Source organism: Lycorma delicatula, chromosome 8 (genome assembly GCF_047948215.1).
Source record: "Lycorma delicatula isolate Av1 chromosome 8, ASM4794821v1, whole genome shotgun sequence".
Lineage (NCBI taxonomy): Eukaryota > Metazoa > Arthropoda > Insecta > Hemiptera > Fulgoridae > Lycorma > Lycorma delicatula.
In genome coordinates this window covers 37,075,257-37,093,074 of record NC_134462.1, presented here as the reverse complement: position 1 = coordinate 37,093,074, position 17,818 = coordinate 37,075,257, and the positions used below count along the sequence as shown (strand labels likewise).

General features: G+C 30.9%; 1 protein-coding gene across 3 annotated transcripts in view; it reads left to right on the top strand.

The window, feature by feature from the left end:
* Positions 1-310: 310 nt before the first annotated feature.
* The window catches only part of NELF-B (negative elongation factor B), a 50,204-nt gene continuing 32,696 nt past the window's right edge, over positions 311-17,818 (top strand). Inside the window, exons 1-5 of one of the 3 annotated variants that reach the window (XM_075373269.1) lie at positions 311-409; positions 5,431-5,664; positions 8,395-8,493; positions 9,553-9,741; positions 16,379-16,735. In XM_075373269.1, coding sequence (XP_075229384.1) covers positions 5,551-5,664; positions 8,395-8,493; positions 9,553-9,741; positions 16,379-16,735 — 759 coding nt within the window. In that variant the 5' untranslated portion in view covers positions 311-409; positions 5,431-5,550. Of the gene's footprint in view, positions 512-5,430; positions 5,665-8,394; positions 8,494-9,552; positions 9,742-16,378; positions 16,736-17,818 lie in introns of those variants that run through there. The other 2 variants (XM_075373268.1, XM_075373270.1) reach the window with 2 other exon arrangements.

Here is a 17,818-nt window from a genome sequence, read left to right as displayed (position 1 = left end):
TACTTTCATAACTATAAATTGCAGGAAAAGCTGGCAAATACATATCCTGGAAAAAATTAAGCTATTAAATTTTTAAGATAACAATAATTATATAGAAGTTGGGTTCGAATCCGGAATAGGGTTGGCATTTTTTTCATAAAAAAATTCTTTCATCGTTAAAATAATTTGTTTAGGCTCTTATTATATCAGAGGATAAATAAATGGCGACATTATTTTTCAGAATTTCCATTTCTTTCTTAACATAAAAGGCTCTATGCAATCATCACTTTTTGAGCATAGAGATTCCAATTTCAATTCAAATAACGTTTGTAGTATACTCTATGTGGCGTGCTGGTATTTTGGTTGCATTTGTGGCGGTTAATGTTAGTGTACAGTTTGTGGTTTCTTTTAGAAGTGTCTTTAAGAATATGTATGTAAAATTTAACGAGATATTGCTCTTTATTGTTTAATTGTTTTGTTATACTCATGTTTTGCCCGTTTGAATCGAGTACTAGGTTATGATATTTTATAGGTTAGTACATAAAGTAATTCAAATCTTACAGTTGCCATTTATTTTATAAGCATCATTAAATTGAAAATTGGTTAAATACGTGAAGCAATGCATAACGTGTGTTTTACGTATTTTGTGTTTATTTTATGTTGTTTAAAGATTGTTTTTCGATGTAATGCTGTCCAAGATTGGATAGGTTAAGTTGTTTCATCTTGTACTGATTAGAATTTTTTCCCCATTAAGTGGGAATCCATTAACAAGTAACGATATTTCTTGGTTAGTAAATGGATAATTGAGCCTAGAACAACCTGATATTTAATTATTGTTGCTTTCATAACAGTAATAGCTTAACATAAAGAATTGAACTGATTTAATAGTTACTTGAAATCGATTTTTAAGAAGAAAAATTATTTAATTAATGTGTTCAATGTCAAATACTTCAAATTTTCTTTATAAACACCTTATCAGTTGTATTTGTGATGTTGGACATCATCCATTTTTAAAATTGATGGGTGTGTTTCAAACAAGTTTTGGTTCATTATTGTTTTAATCTGCCCTACTCTATTTTGTGTCCTGATTAAGGAGATTTATGCTGTTTCTTAATTTATTAGTGAATGTTAATTTAGGAATAGTCGTTATTTAGGTAATAATGATAATATTTGTAATGATGATGAATCACTTGCTCAAGTTAAATGCCCACTGGAACGTGTTTTTTATATGAATTTGCAAAAACACACTTATTGAAATATGGTCATAACAGTTTTGTTGTAGTGTGTTAATGGATACTCTACATATTTCAATAATTTCAATTGTTATATTTATTTTTTTTACTTATTTCATTACTGTTAGTTATTATTATATTATGATATACAGAGATTGAAACCTTTTTGAATTATAAAGAAGAAAAATGTGAGGAAAATATGTTTGTCCTTTTCTAGTTGGGCTGCTGTTTGTTAAAATTAATGTTTAACAAGGTTTTTATTTAGTCCTATTGTGTATATTTTAAATATAGATTGTAATGTAACACATCTATACAAAGGATACAAATTAATAAATATACCAGCATTTGTTAACTAAAATAATTCAAGTGTGGTAGTTATTCTTATACTAAGAAATTCAATGAAATTATTATTAAAATACATATATTTTCTGCTAAGATCATCATAATTTTTATATTGAGTACATTTATCCACCTTTCTTAGTGTTGTCATAACTAAATCACTTGATGCGTTTTGGATGTCATACTCACTCCATTGAAAATGAAACTGATTCACAGTTATATAAAGGAAAAAATATTGAATATTTTAGAAAATTTAGAAATTTTTTAATTAAAAAATAGTGGAAAAACAATTATAAATGAACGTAAATAATCAAGCAGATGTTTTTATTGAAGAATAAAATCTTAATTTGCTCAGATTAGAGAATAGAAAATTGTAAAATAAATAGATGGAGTATAACTGACAGATAACAACAATTAACAGAAAGAAAGATTAGCCAGATAATGTGTGTGATTTGAATGGGGTAAGGGGCTTGACCTAACAATACATGAAGCCTTACAAAGAAGAAGCACCAGTACAGTAAATAGAATATATTTGAAAGTGGAATACATCCAAAATATGTTAACAGGTGATTTATTTATGACGAAAGGTAGATAAATGTACTCAATATAAAAATTCTATGATTCTATTCATTCTATTTCTTCAGAACACAATGCTACAACTCATACAACCAACAGCATTATGACGTTCTTGAATAAGTGTTTTCATGAACAAGTGATTTTATAAGGGTTATGGCTCCCGAGTTCCCCTGATTTATCTCTTCCTAACTTTTTCTTGTGGGGATACGTGTATGGATTATGGATGGATATGTATTATGGATGCTGCTTACAAAATTCACCCTCGCACCATTCCCTAATTGCAGAGCGAAATTGAACAACGTCTTCCTCAACAAACATACAACATATATTTAGAACCATACCATCGTATTCAATTATGTGATTCACATAATGGAGGCCAGTTTCAACAACTATTGTAACTTACTCATTTTTTCATAAGTTTGTGTCATTTTTTGAACACCTTTATAATAATACAGTACAATATAAATGTAATATATCTACACATTAACATGACTAACATAATGTACTGATAGAATAAACTTTTGTAAGATCTTTTACCAAAAGACTACTTGAAAATTATTTATTGGCTGTAGTATTTCGAATAGTCCTCTCAGTGCTTTTCACCAAACTGAGCAGAATTTATAGAAATCAGTATCAAGAACACGTGTGTAGGAAAACTCAGAATTTAACTGTAATAGAAAGTAGTATAAATGTGAATAGTCGTGTAGGGATATTGTAAACTCCTACTAATTTATGAGATGAATGTATTCATTGAGAATTGTTTTATAAACTATTAACTTCTATCATAATGTTGGCAATATAGTTTTAGGAAGGTATCAATAAGTGCATATTTTTCATTATTATACTTACTTCAGCAAAAACTATCTACCTTTGTGCAATTACATAGAGTTAATGTTATAGACTACGTATGCATTTCCTAATAATCATGGTTCAAATACGCATGTGCAGTGTCTTAAAAACAAAGTAGTTTATGTCATTGCATATAAAGTAACATACTCTTGTGAATTCTTTATATTGATATTTTTACCCTTTAATAACAAACACAGTAATTCTAAAACAAATTTAACTATTTTTTTTCTTTGTCATTTGACTGGTTTGATGCAGCTCTCCAAGATTCCCTATCTAGTGCCAGTCGTTTCATTTCAGTATACCCCTACATCCTACATCCTTAACAATTTGTTTTACATATTTTAAATGTTGCCTGCCTGCACAATTTTTCCCATCTACCCGTCTCCAATATCAAAGCAACTATTCTAGGATGGCATAAGATGTAAGTCTGCCGCTTCTTTTAGCTACATTTTCCAAATGCTTCTTTCTTTATCAATTTGCTACAGTACCTCTTCATTTGTCACTTTAACCACCCACCTGATTTTTGACATTCTCCTATAGCACCGTGTTTCAAAAGCTTATAATATTTTTTTCTCAGGTACTCTGATCGTCCAACTTTCACTTCTATATAAAGCTACACTCCAAACATATACTTAAAAAATGCTTTGCTGATGTTTAAATTTATTTTTGAAGTAAACAAATTATATTTCTTACTGAAAGCTCGTTTCGTCTCTGCTATTTGGGATTTTATATTGCTCCTGTTTCATCCATCTTTAGTAATTGTACTTCCCAAATAAAAAAATTCTTCTACCTCCAAAGTCTTTTCTCGTACTATTTTTATAATATGTGATCCATCTGCTTTATTTCTACTACATTTCATTACTTTCAGTTTGTTCTTGTTTATTTTCTTGTGAAGGACTACCACATGATCAAACTATTGATTTCAGTCTTATATAGAAAATGTAATTCACCCACAAAAGCAGCTCAAATAGAAAATTAGGCTGAGTCAAATCTCTTAAAATAAATAGTAACAATTATCAAAATATTTATCTTTTGTTAATCTGTTTCATGAAAAACTCAGTCATTCGTGAAGATACAATTATTCGTGGTTTGGTGTATAGAAAACTACATGCATATACTGCAGTAGTAAAAATTTACAGATTGTTTTAGGCATACTCTCTGAACTTATAATAACATATAATAGTATATATAGAAATTAGGCTGTAAAACTTTTCTAATGTTATTGAATTTTTATAAAAAGTTAACATTCATTCTGAAATGAGTAATAATAATCTAAAAATAATAATAATATAGAAATTGAAGTCTTAGAGAGTTATTACATTTGAAGATATAAAAAAGAAATTTAATGGGTAATTATTTAGATTTGAGAAGGTCAGATCTATGGGAGGAATTATCTGTGGTATAATGTTGAACGTGTGTGTTATTTGTGGTAGGAGAATATTGGAATGAAGCTAGAATTGAAAGGAAATATTATGAGTAATGAAGAAAACTGTTGATAATGGTTAAAAAACAATGTTGATAAAAAAAAAAAAAAATTGAATTGGAACTTTTGATAAGCTCAAAATAACACATTTTGACATAATTTACTTAAACTTAACTGATTTTTTCATGTATAAAAGAGTGACCACCAAAAAAGTAATTAAATTGTATTTATTTGTCAATAAAAATAAATTATTCATCAGTTGACTTAAGTGCTTTTTATATATTTATAATTTTGGTATATATAGTACAAGTTGCCATGCACTATACTTCATGTGAACCAGTGACAATAAAATAACCATATATGATTTATTTTGATTTGAAGCTGCTTTTTTGCTTTTGAAAGTTGTTATAATGTGTAGATGTATAAATCTTAACATTTAATTACAGATTTTGAAAACAATTTTAAGTTATGTTTATTTTTAGTTGTGATATCCAGCTATAGGGTTTAAAGACAGTTACTTTAATTTTTAATAACAATCAGTACACAATATTATGATTATACTATCGTAATGAAGTTATTTATGAAAACAAACAGAAAATGAATTCTTTTGCTTCTATTTTTCTTCTATGTTGTTCAGATCATGTAAATATTTCACACTTGGTAATTGTTAACAAAGACAGATTTAATAATTTAAAAGCTTTATTGGTTAAAAGTGTTAGATCATGTTTGACATTAGTAATCTTCAGCCGATTAATAATTCTAAGCTAATTTTTTAAGAAGGAAGTAATAGCATTCTACAAAAGTTTTTATATTTAATGTTCATGCATCAGTTGCAGAAGGAGAATTGTAGAGGTTCGAGTGAGAAGTATGAAATGTCTGTATCTGTAATTGACATTAGTGCTGTCAAGGAGTTTACATAGTTGTCATAATTTAGAATAGTATGAAAATTATTTGTTGATTTACTTAGTCATTTATAGATCATTTTTAATATCTGAAATGCTTTAACTAAATTATAATTTTTATTTCCTTCAGATTGCCCAGGTCATTCTTCACTGATTTATGATGACTAACTTGTGTGACAACTGTATCTACATTAAGTAAATTTCTTCAAATTTCTTCTGAAAAATAGAAGATAATTAACAGATATTAACAATGAGTAAACTGCCTGGGACTGGCTTGGAAGAAATAGGAGTACCAGGTCAGAGTTTCTTGAGAGAAGCTTTGACTAGTTGTACTGATCCTCTGAAAGCTATTGAAGAATTTCAGGTAATAACAATTGATATTTTATATTTGTATTGTTAGGAATTTATTCTTTATCTTGGCATTGATTCCTATAGCTCTATCTTATCACATTAAGAATGACTAATTGTTTGAGGTGATATGTGGCTCCGGTTTATTACTTAGAACGTGTTCTCGCAGAAATTTCACTTCTTGATATATCTCCTAGAAGGGGGTTCATGTATAAATCTTAGTGATTCTGAATGAGAAATATTAAGCAAGTCTATCACACCAGAATTGATTTCAAGTGCTCAGATTATTAGAAGTTGTATTATAGTAGAAGTACAAGTTAAAAAGTTTTGTTTATTTACATTTAATCTTACTGAACGATTGTGAATAGATTACTTTTTTCAAATCTGCTATATTAGGATTATTTTTTTAATCATACCTATTGTGATTATGTGGTTTCAAAATTTTAATAAAAAATAATTAAATCAACATTTAAAATGTTCTGAAATTTATATATTTTATTAAAAAAATGTAATTATTTATAACAAAAAAATATAGTTTGCCTAAAAATGGATTTTTAATCTGCTGTAAAAAATAAAGGTGGATGGCTATGTGAGTTAGAGGAATTTTTCAAATGGTGAGAGAAAAGTATTCATGAAGTAATAAAAATTATAAAAATCTTTCTTATTTGCCCCTAGGATTTACAATCGCTTTAAAAATGCAATAATTTACATTGCTATTTGCTGCCTTATGAGAATTATTTTTTTTCATCACTTAAACATTTTTTTTAATACAGTGTAAAATCTAACTTATAAGAAAATTATGCTGTTTATTATTTATGAGTTTGTTGAACAGAAACCAAACTTTTGTTGTCATTTTTTTTTATTCAATAAATATTTCTTTATGTTAAAAATATGTTTACATTTTTTTCATAATTTCCTGTATCTTAAATATTTCTGTCACCTAAATTGGAAGTTTTTCCAATCCAGGATAATAGAAAATTGTGGAGTATATTTGTAGTAAACTGCACACAAAATGTTCATCACTTTGTTACTTAAAAATTGTCAATCTCCTAATGGTTCTTTGACCACAACCTAACAAATAGTCATATTGTGCTATTTTAGGACTGCTCTAATGCATATATCTCTTTTTCAGCTTGTTGGTGCAGAAGTGTGTGGTTTAGCATTGTTATGCTGAAGTAATATGTTGCAGATTGGGATTCTGTACCTTTTAAACAAATAGGTTGCTTTGACTTTGGCTAATAGTATATTACATTTGTTGTTTTCTTTTCAAGAAGAACACACACACACACAGAGAGAGAGAGAGACAGACACACACACACACACACATATATATATATATATATACACACACACCAAAACAGTGTTAATTGTGTATGGGTTTTTGTTGACTGACCTTATAACTATTACATAATTAATTATTTTTCTGATTTACAAAAAACAAATTTACATAGAATATAACTCACATTTTGAGAGATTTCATAAACGTCACTTATCCCCTGGTTTCTTTAATTACATACCATTATGTTTAGAGAACCATTAGTGGAGTGCTTTTTTGTGGAACTCTTACTCATATAATTAGTTTGCAGCAATTTCAAAACTAAAATTAAAGTAGATAGAGCGAAATTAAGTAGACTGTAAAACTGGCTCAATTGGTCGTAGGAAAATAATGAATCAACCAACTCTCTTCAGATTTTAATTTTTTATATTTAAAATGTTAAAAGGTTTAGTATAGGATATAAGTAAATAGTTAGGAATAAATGCCGTTATATTAACTTGCCTAGGTTGAAGCTACTTTGACATAAGTTGATAGTTGCTGCCTGATTTGATTGTTGATTTCATCATAACTGTTAATTTTGTATGTTTTATAATTTTGTATTTGTAATGTACTTGTTATTGTAATTTACTTTAGAGTGATAAACCAGTTGTAATAGTGGATTGGCATGTAGGTGGGTTGTTACAAGAGCCCTATTGATACTTCGTGCTTATAATGCTCACTAACTGATATTACTTTTTTGTCACAATTCCTTTCAGAGTATCTACCAGAATACATTTACAGTTTATTTATCTTTCTGTGATTAAAACTTTTATGCTCATTTGCCTTCTTTTTATAAATATTATTTAACACTTCCATATCCTCATTACTTTGTTGTCAGTAATATAGTCTCACTTATTGTACTATTAAAATTATATCTTATACTTAATAAAAAACTTATATTGAGAGTATTTTATAGGTAACAAACATTTTGTTACCTACAAAATGTATCCTTAATATTTTTCCAAACATATCTATACATTTCATATAGATAGTTTACCACTTTCATTGCATGAAGTACAAGTGTGCAACTTAGACAGGTGCTTTTAGGACAATCAGGTATTAAGGCTTAGTTATTTAACCAGGTTAAGAACTGAATTAGAATGCACTGTTTGTAATATTGCTATAAAGCAAATGATTTTGGTGGTAGTTTAAATGTGGGTGGATGTTTCTGTATTTGTCTCCAAATATCAGACTTAAGATTATTTTACAAGTTTTTTGTACACATGTACCTCTTATAAAAATGTAGATAAGGCAAAATTTTTGTTTTTTTGTAGATATCATAATTAAAAAGTGACTATTTATACTTGACACTTTACTCAAGTTTACTCTTTACATTAATAGGGGCTTACAGCAGTAATGAGCAGCTGTCATAGCTCTTTAGAAATGTTATTATTATTGCTTGTAATATTTCTTTTTTAATTTGCTTTTTAGTTGGAAAATGGTATTCTTTTGGCTTCACTTCGACAGATGTTACCATTATTAGATCTTCATGGAGTTCGTCGGTTAGATTTCCATACTTCAGTTTTAGAGGTAACATTTTCCATTTAAAAAATTATTATTTTTGGTTGACCTACTTATATTCCAATTGAGATAAATTGGTTGGGGTACTGTTGGAAGTGTTCCATATGGTTAGCACCATTCTGTTTTGTTATAGATATTGTAGTTATAAATATCTCAAATGGCAGATTAAGTTTGTGTGTTTGAAGTTACCTCCAAATTTCAAGAACTGTATACATCAACTTGAAAATTATGTTGTAATAAACAGGGAAATACGTGATATATTGTCATGTTATTCTTTGCATATACAAGATGTGATCAAGTAATATCTGAACTTGGCTCATAAAAAAAATAAAAAATACCTAAACTGTTTAATTTATTGATTTTTCCCCTTCAGGGTAGACCACTTCTTGTATACCAAACTTATCCCAATGATGTTTCATTGCTGAAAACATTTTTCAAAGTCAGTACTATAAGTTCTCTTGCTGCATTTCTTTTGATCTCCTCTTTGTCTCAAATCTCTTTCCTTTAAGCAGAATTTTAGACTTTAAGAACAAAAATCACAAGGAGCCATGTCTAATGAGAAGGAGCCTGCTGAAGTTGTTTTATCAAGCCTGTGTTTTATCAAGAATCTCTGGACCAGTTGTGATGGATGGATTATTGTGTTGTGATGAATTTTCACAACAGCATGAATTTGATTATCAAGCTGTGGGGTCATCACAAGAATACTCTTTAAAGGCAAAATGTCATAAAGAGTATTATGTAACTGTTGTTCATCAGTTAAAAGAAGCTGTTTGGCATAAGAGACCACAACTTTTAGATAATGGTAGTTTGAAAGTTCATAATGACAATGCTTTTGTTTTTTGTTAGAAGTATACAGAAGTCCTTATTAGAAGTATACCTTGTCTTATTAATAAATATTCATGTTAGTACTGCATGAAATACTGTTTGTGAATATACAAGAACTTATTTTTTTGTTATACCATTTATACAAATTAAATAGAAATTAATTTTTCTGTCGTAGATTATGTAGAATTAAATTTTGTATTTATTTGTTTTATTTCATTTCTGTAATACTTTTTTTACGGATAGGAATTAAGAGATAGACTTGTTGCGCATATTAATGAAATTGGACAAAAGGAAGGAAAGGATCGTGATAGAAAGTTAAAAGAAATGCTAGCAAAAAGTTTTCCTCTTGTAAGAGTTAAAGCACTACGTCCTATTGTTATGTGTATATTACGCAATACAACTCATATTGATGACAAGTATCTTCGTATTTTGGTAAGAAAAAATCAACGTAATTAAATTTTATTTTTTTATATAGATTGTAAGTAATATAAAGCATTTTTTTTTTGTATACAAAATGAGTTCACAAAAACTTGTTTTTTGATTTATTATATTTTAAAGATTTGACAGTTTGTGGAAAGTTGATGAATGTGCAAATTTTGCTGATATGTGTTAATATTAGTTCATCCCATTTTAACGGGAGATATCATTTTATTATGCTTGAAGAAAACTAGAAATTTTTGTTAACTTATCTTTAAATCATGTAATATTTTATTTTTGAGCAGTAATGATAGATTTCATGGTAATTATTTACCACAATTATTTTATGGTATTTTATTTAGTAAAGGGTGATTTATTAACAAACGTAATAAGTCATTGAAGTTTTCATTCCCTTGGATGTCTTACAGGAATTCTAGATATTCTGTAATAGTATATCTTAAATTGTGCATGTGAAAATTTTATGAAGATTGGTTGAGTCGTTCTTCAGTTATGCTCAGTTTAAGATTTTTTTTGTCATCAGTCATTTGACTGGTTTGATGCAGCTCCAAGATTCCTTATCTAGTGCTAGTCGTTTCATTTCGGTATACCCCCTACATCCTACATCTCTAACAATTTGCTTTACATATTCCAAATGTTGCCTGCCTGTACAATTTTTTCCTTCTACCTGACCCTCTAATATTATTAAAGTGACTATTCCAGGATGCCTTAATATGTGGCCTATAATTCTGTCTCTTCTTTTAACTATATTTTTCCAAATGCTTCTTTCTTCATCGATTTGCCGCAATACCTCTTCATTTGTTATTTTAAACACCCACCTGATTTTTAACATTCTCTTATAACACCACACTACAAAAGCTTCTAATCTTTTCTTCTCGGGTACTCCGATCGTCCAAGTTTCACCTCCATATAAAGCGAAGCTCCAAACATATACTTTCAAAAATCTTTTCCTGACATTTAAATTAATTTTTGATGTAAACAAATTATATTTCTTACTGAAAGCTCGTTTCGCCTCTGCTATTCAGCATTTATATCACCCCTGCTTCGTCCATCTTTGGTAATTCTACTTCCCAAATAACAAAATTCTTCTACCTCCATAATCTTTTCTCTTCCTATTTCACATTTAGTAGTCCATCTTCATTATTTCTATTACATTTCATTACTTACTTTTGTTCTTGTTTATTTTCATTCAGTAGTTCTTGTGTGGGACTTCATCCATGCTGTTCATTGTTTCTTCTAAATCCGTTTCTTCTACTCTCTGCTAGAATTACTTTATCATTAGCAAATTGTAGCATCTTTATCTTTTCACCTTGTACTGTTACTGTGGATCTAAATTGTTCTTTATCATCATTAACTGCTAGTTCTATGTAAAGATTAAAAAGTAACGGGGATAGGGAACATCCTTGTTCATCTCCCTTTCTTATTATGGCTTCTTTCTTATGTTCTTCAATTATTACTGTTGCTGTTTGGTTCCTGTAAATGTTAGCAATTGTTCTTTTATCTCTGTATTTGAACACTAATTTTTTTAAATGCTGAACATTTTATTTCAGTCTACGTTATCGAATGCCTGTTCTAGGTCTATAAATGCTAAGTATGTTGGTTTGTTTTTCTTTAATCTTCCTTCTACTATTAATCTGAGGCCTAAAATTGCTTCCCTTGTCCCTATACTTTTTCTGAAACCAAATTGTTCTTCTCCTAACACTTCTTCCACTCTCCTCTCAATTCTTCTGTACAGAATTCTAGTTAAGATTTTTGATGCATGGCTAGTTAAGCTAATTGTTCTGTATTCTTCAGATTTATCTGTTCCTGCTCTCTTTGGTATCATGACTATAACACTCTTTTTTAAGACGGAACTTCCCCTTTTTCATTAATATTACACACCAGTTTGTATAATCTATCAATCACTTCCTCACCTGCACTGTGCAATAATTCTACAGTTATTCCGTCTATTCCAGGAGCCATCCTGCCATTCAAATCTTTTAATGCTCCCTTAAATTCAGGTCTTGGTATTGTTTCTCCCCTTTCATCCTCTTTGACTTCCTCTTCTTCCTCTATAATACCATTTTCTAATTCACTTCCTCCGTATAACTCTTCAATATATCCACCCACCTATCGACTTTGCCTGTCATATTATAAATCGTTGTACCTTCTTTGTTTAACACATTATTAGATTTTAATTTATGTATCCCAAAATTTTCCTTAACTTTCCTGTATGCTCCATCTATTTTACCAATGTTCATTTCTTTTTCTACCAAGGTTTAATGTTAATGTTCATCCAAGGTTTTCTACCAGTTCTCTTTGTTTCGCCTAAGTTCGCTTCTGCTGATTTAAGAATTTTGCTTTTTAACATTCTCCCATTCTTCTTCTACATTTTCTACTTTATCTTTTTTGCTCAGACCTCTTGCGATGTCCTCCTCAGAAATCTTCTTTACCTCCTCTTCATCAAGCTTCTCTAAATTCCACCGATTTATCTGACACCTTTTCTAAAGGTTTTTAAACCCCAATCTACATTTCATTATCACTAAATTATGGTCACTATCAATATCTGCTCCAGGGTACTAATGTTAGTCAATCGTTCCAGGGTAAGTTTTACAGTCGACAAATTGATTACTAAATCTTTGCTTAACCATGATATAATCTATCTGATACCTTGCAGTATCGCTTGGCTTTTTCCATGTTTATATTCTTCTATTATGATTTAGGGGTTCTTCTATTTATTAAACTGGGTGTTGGCAATTACTAAATTATACTTTGTGCAAAACTCTATAAGTTGGTCCTCTCTTACATTCCTTTTGCTGGTGTTCCTTTTTGTTGGTGTCCCCACAGGCCTAGCCTCTGCAGTTTTTCTTTCCACTACACACTGAGCTGCAGAACACTTTACACTATACACATATACTACATCAAGAACACTACACAAATTACAACATATACCCTTACTCAACTACACAATAATAACCAACACAATTTTCTCTTACATTTACACTCGGTGGTGTTACGACATCTTACGAAATGCAACCATAATCCAAGGTGGGAACTATTGTGCCGATGGGTGAATGGCTGTATGTAGTGAGTCTCGAACGATGTCCTCTGGGCTCCAGGGCAAACCCAGTTGTATTTAGCTCTAGCTCCAGCACGTGTGCGCTCTGCTGGAGTGGTCCGTTATATCGCCGGTACTCGTGGGACCAAAATTTCAGTTCCAACAATAAATCCTATGATGGTTGGTGGTCCATCTGAAAAAACCACCAATTTTAGTCTAGTGAAAAGGCCTCGGTCAGCTTTGTCTGACAAGGATAATGTAACTGCAGAAGAGAATTGTAATGTCAAATATAAGAATGTTCATTTTGTTGTTCTTCGGAATAATCAGGAAGGTGGCTCTCTTCAAAAGTTTTCACCTTCCCTGATTAACAAATGTGTTACCAGTTCTATTGGTTCTCTGAAGAACATCAGAAAACTGCGAGATGGAACAATCCTGATAGAAATGTTTAATGATGAGCAGAGTCACTCCCTGTTACGTCTCAGCAATATGGGGGGCATAAACGTAAATGTAACATGCCACAAGACCCTAAATACCAGCCAGGTAGTAATTTTTTACCGCAACCTTCTGGAAATGGATGTAAATGAAATTGTTGATGAACTTTATGCTCAAGATATTGTAGAAGTGAAGCGTATAATGAAAAGCCAGAACAGAATGGAAGAACCAACACCTTCTCTTATACTGATGTTCAACCCTTCAGTCCCACCAGAAAAAATAAAAATTGTTTATCTTTCAGTTCAAGTATGACCTTTCATTCCCAACCCTTGACGATGTTTCAAATGCCAAGGGTGTGGTCACACGACAATATCTTGCTCAAAAACAGAGGTATGTAGTAGATGTGCTAGAGAAGGACACAATGATACTAATTGCCAAGAACATGAAAAAATGTGCTAATTGAAGTGGTTCGCATATAGCTCACTCACGAGATTCCCCAACTTTTAAGGAAGAAAAGGCAATTCTGAGAATCTCTACCGAGCAGAAACTATCTTTTCCGGCAGTATGCAGAGCATATAAAAAAACTATTAATTCAAGAAACCTGGTCAAACCAGATGTAACTTTTGCTGCCTCTACATCACAACAAGCTCCTAGAAATTTAAATAATTAGCCATGTGGATCCTGCAATGAGCTAAAAAAAGTTGTTCAGATGTTATCTGATCATGTTGCCTCACTAACAGCCACTATTTCAGAGCTGACAAAGAACGAACAATAAGTCTTTGGTTGCAGTTAGTGTATCTAACAGTGTGATCCCTATGAAAGTTCCTATTCCCAAAGTTTTACTGGTATGGACAGGGATAATCACAGCTGGCAGTGGTAAGCCATCTAATAAGCTCCCTGTTAAGAGAACCCACGTAACCACCCCCTCTGGGATGTCATCTGCGGCATCCCATTCTACTAAATCTACTCCACCATCACCTCATATACTTGAGGATATGATTGAAGAACCACCCAACCCCAGGGCATCGGAGTTCTTTAAAATCAAAAATACAAAAAAGAAAAACTGAATCATGTACAACTAATTATTTATGCTTTCCTGAATTTATTTATCCATACCTATGAACCTTATTCAGTGGAATGTTAGAGATCTTCAGTTCCGCATTGAAGATGTTAGAGTATTGATAAACGCACATGAACCGCTTAAAATGTGCTTCCAAGAAACACATCTACTACAGCAAGATGCGGTAACACTCAGAGGCTGTGTCTGTGAGAGATACAACTGTCTTGTAGATAGTAGGGAAAGTGGTGGTGTTTATATTTTCATGCGGGATGAGGCGTTGGCTACAATGCTACAACTGACTACCCTGATTCCCGCTGTTGCTGTAAAAGTCTCAGTTCCCTTTAAATTGCATATCTGCAATTTGTATCTCTTGCCGAACTCAGATGTTCAATGCTCAAGAAATGACAAATCCTGTCGCCTTTGTTAATAGTAGGGAACTTCAATGCCCACCATATTTCCTGGGTATCATCTTTCTGCTCTTTTCGAGGAAATATGATAAACAGAGTGAGACAAGATTTGGACCTTTGTCTACTGAATGATGGGTCATGCACATTTATGTCGTCATCTTCTGGTACACTGTCAAACGTCAACCTCTCCATATGCTCATTGAGTTTACTCCCTCGTTTTAATTGGTCTGTTTGTGATGATTTTTATGGCAGTGATCATAAGCCAATTATTATAACCACTGGTGTCGACCTCAAGGTGGAAAAAAAGGCCATAGAAATGGATTGTTGAAAAGGCGGATTGGAACGGTTATCATAAATCCTTCCCCATCACAGTATGATGACAGCGCAGACATCCTTGATCAACTTTCCTCTTTTACATCCACGTTACTTGAGAATGGTAATAGATATATTCCACAAACATCCGGTAAACCTAGACATCCTTCTGTTCCTTGGTGGAATGATGATTGTAAAAATGCCATTGGGAATCGACGGCAGGCACTACACAAATTTAATCGCCAATCAACAACTTCTAAATTTATACCGTAGAGCTAGAGTGGTATGTCGTCGAGTATTCTTGTATGCTAAGAGGAAGTCTTGGATGAAATAGTGAACAGTATGTCATGCACTACATCTATGTCTACTGTGTGAAAGAAGATCTGTACAATCTGCGGATCACCAAAACAATCCATTTTTGGACTCATTCATGAAGGAGAACTCCTTACATCACCTACTACAGTGTAAATATTTTGGCAGATTATTTCCGTTCGGTGTCCCGTACCTCATCATACAATAATGAATTTCAGAGGTACAAATTGCAGTTGGAAGCAATATCATTAAACATTGGTGATTCGGTCGGTGAATTAAACGCCTCATTTTCATTCAACGAGTTGTCACATGCACTTAAGAACTCACGTGACACCTCGCCTGAACCTGACAACATTTGTCTCAGTATGCTATCACACCTTCCTAATTCGGCGCTACATTACCTTTTATGTATTTATAATAGACTATTCTCCTCATAAGTGTTCCGTTTGGTCTGGTCAGAATCCATTGTCATACCAATACCTGGTAAAGACAAAGCAAACCCCTCAAGCTACCGCCCTATCTCTTTAACAAGCGTTTTATGTAAAGTGATGGAAAGAATGTTAAACTGCAGGCTCACGTGGTACCTAGAAAGCCATCCATGGCTTTCTATGTCTAGAACATTGTGGTTTCCACCAAGGATGTTCTTCCATTGACCATTTAGTGTCACTGGAAGCAGCCATCCAAAACGCTTTCCTATTCCGCCAGTGCATTTAAATTTATTTATTTATTTTTATTTTGTTACTTGGATTTCATATTTGTACATCTATTAGTAAATGTAAATAACTGAAATCAGAAATTGTAAATCATTAGTGAGAAATTACTTTTTATGTTATATGAGTCAGTTAATTAGAAAGTTTAGTGGTACCCATGTGTTTAATTAACAAATAGCAATATTTACATTCTCTTTATTCAAGTGCATTTAATTATTACATAAATACAGTGGTACATATAATAAAGAATGTTATGGGTAGTCTTTAAGAATGGGAAGTGCCTTGATTGATGCAGTTATAATGACATAGAAATAAACATCATTGCTTTCCATCACCACAAATTTTTTATTTGTTTGTTTTCCAGGTGAGAGATAGAGAATTATATAATGATACAGATACAGAAGTTAAACGACAAATATGGAAAGACAATCAGTCCTTATTTGGTGATGAAGTTTCTCCATTGTTAAGTCGTTATATAAAAGAAAAGGAAAATGTATTATTTGACCATAATAATTTAACTAATCTATTTTTTACACCTTCACCTAAAGTAAGAAGACAAGGTGAAGTCGTCCAGCAGTTAGCTCATATGATAGGAACTAGTGTAAAATTGTATGATATGGTTCTACAATTTCTACGTACTTTGTTCCTTCGTACACGTAACGTACATTATTGTACTTTACGTGCTGAATTACTTATGGCTTTGCATGATCTAGAGGTTCAGGTAAACTTATTTTTCTTGTAAACCTTTATTTTAATTTAATTTTTTTTTATTTTATATTTTTAGATCTTCTTATTTTGTTTTAAATGATAATGTTAAAGAATACTGCTGCCAATATATTCTGCTATGAATGGCAGAATTTACGTATATAGTAAAATCCATAATAAAATGTTAATTTTTAATCCCATATGTATGATAAAGTTTGTATAACCACTGTAGAATATATTGTTTGTACTGCTATTTATATTAGTGTTAATTTGTAATGTTTATACTGTTTCTGTAGCTATTATATACTTCCAGATATAATAAAAAAATAAAAACTAATTCTTAGTTTTCTTTCTGTTAGATTTAACTGTTCAAAAATGAAAATATCTAAATAATGCTCTAGTAAGCAATTTGTAACAATAAAAGGTTGAACATTTTAAAATAATTCAAATATTAAATATTTTATTTTCTTACTTTAATTATATGTAAGAGCTGATAAAAGGAGAAAGGCAAGACTTGTAAAATTTGACATAATTGTAAATGGTGAAGGGGGAGACTAAAAATTTACAGATTTCCTCTAACAACTCTTTTTTCCCTTTGTTCAGTATCACAGTTGGTTAGTGTCTTTGATAATTTTATAGCTACTGTTGTGAGTGAATTTACGCATTTTGAAATTATGTTAATTCAACGTTGTTTCAATTTTGCATTTCCTTCTTGTGCAGTAATGCCATCTTCCAGAAGGTTTTTACTCACTTTCTGAACTTGTGAATATTTGTAACCCTATGAAAAGAATAATGTGTTTTGTTAAATATTAAATCTCCAATAATATTTTTACAAGTTTTATGGACTTAAATTATTGTTTTATTAATTTTTTTTTTCATGTAGTTGTAGTAATTTCTTTATTTATTTTTATTTATTTTTCAGGAACTCATAATTTTAGTTTTGTATTATTTCTATTGAAAAATAATACTGATTACTTAGATTTCGTTTGAATTAGGGTGTGTATTGTGGTTAATCCCTGAATTGGCAATGATAAATTGAAAATAAATTCTTACTATTATTCCAAGTCAAAAAATTATGAGTAATAAGTTGTTGGCACTT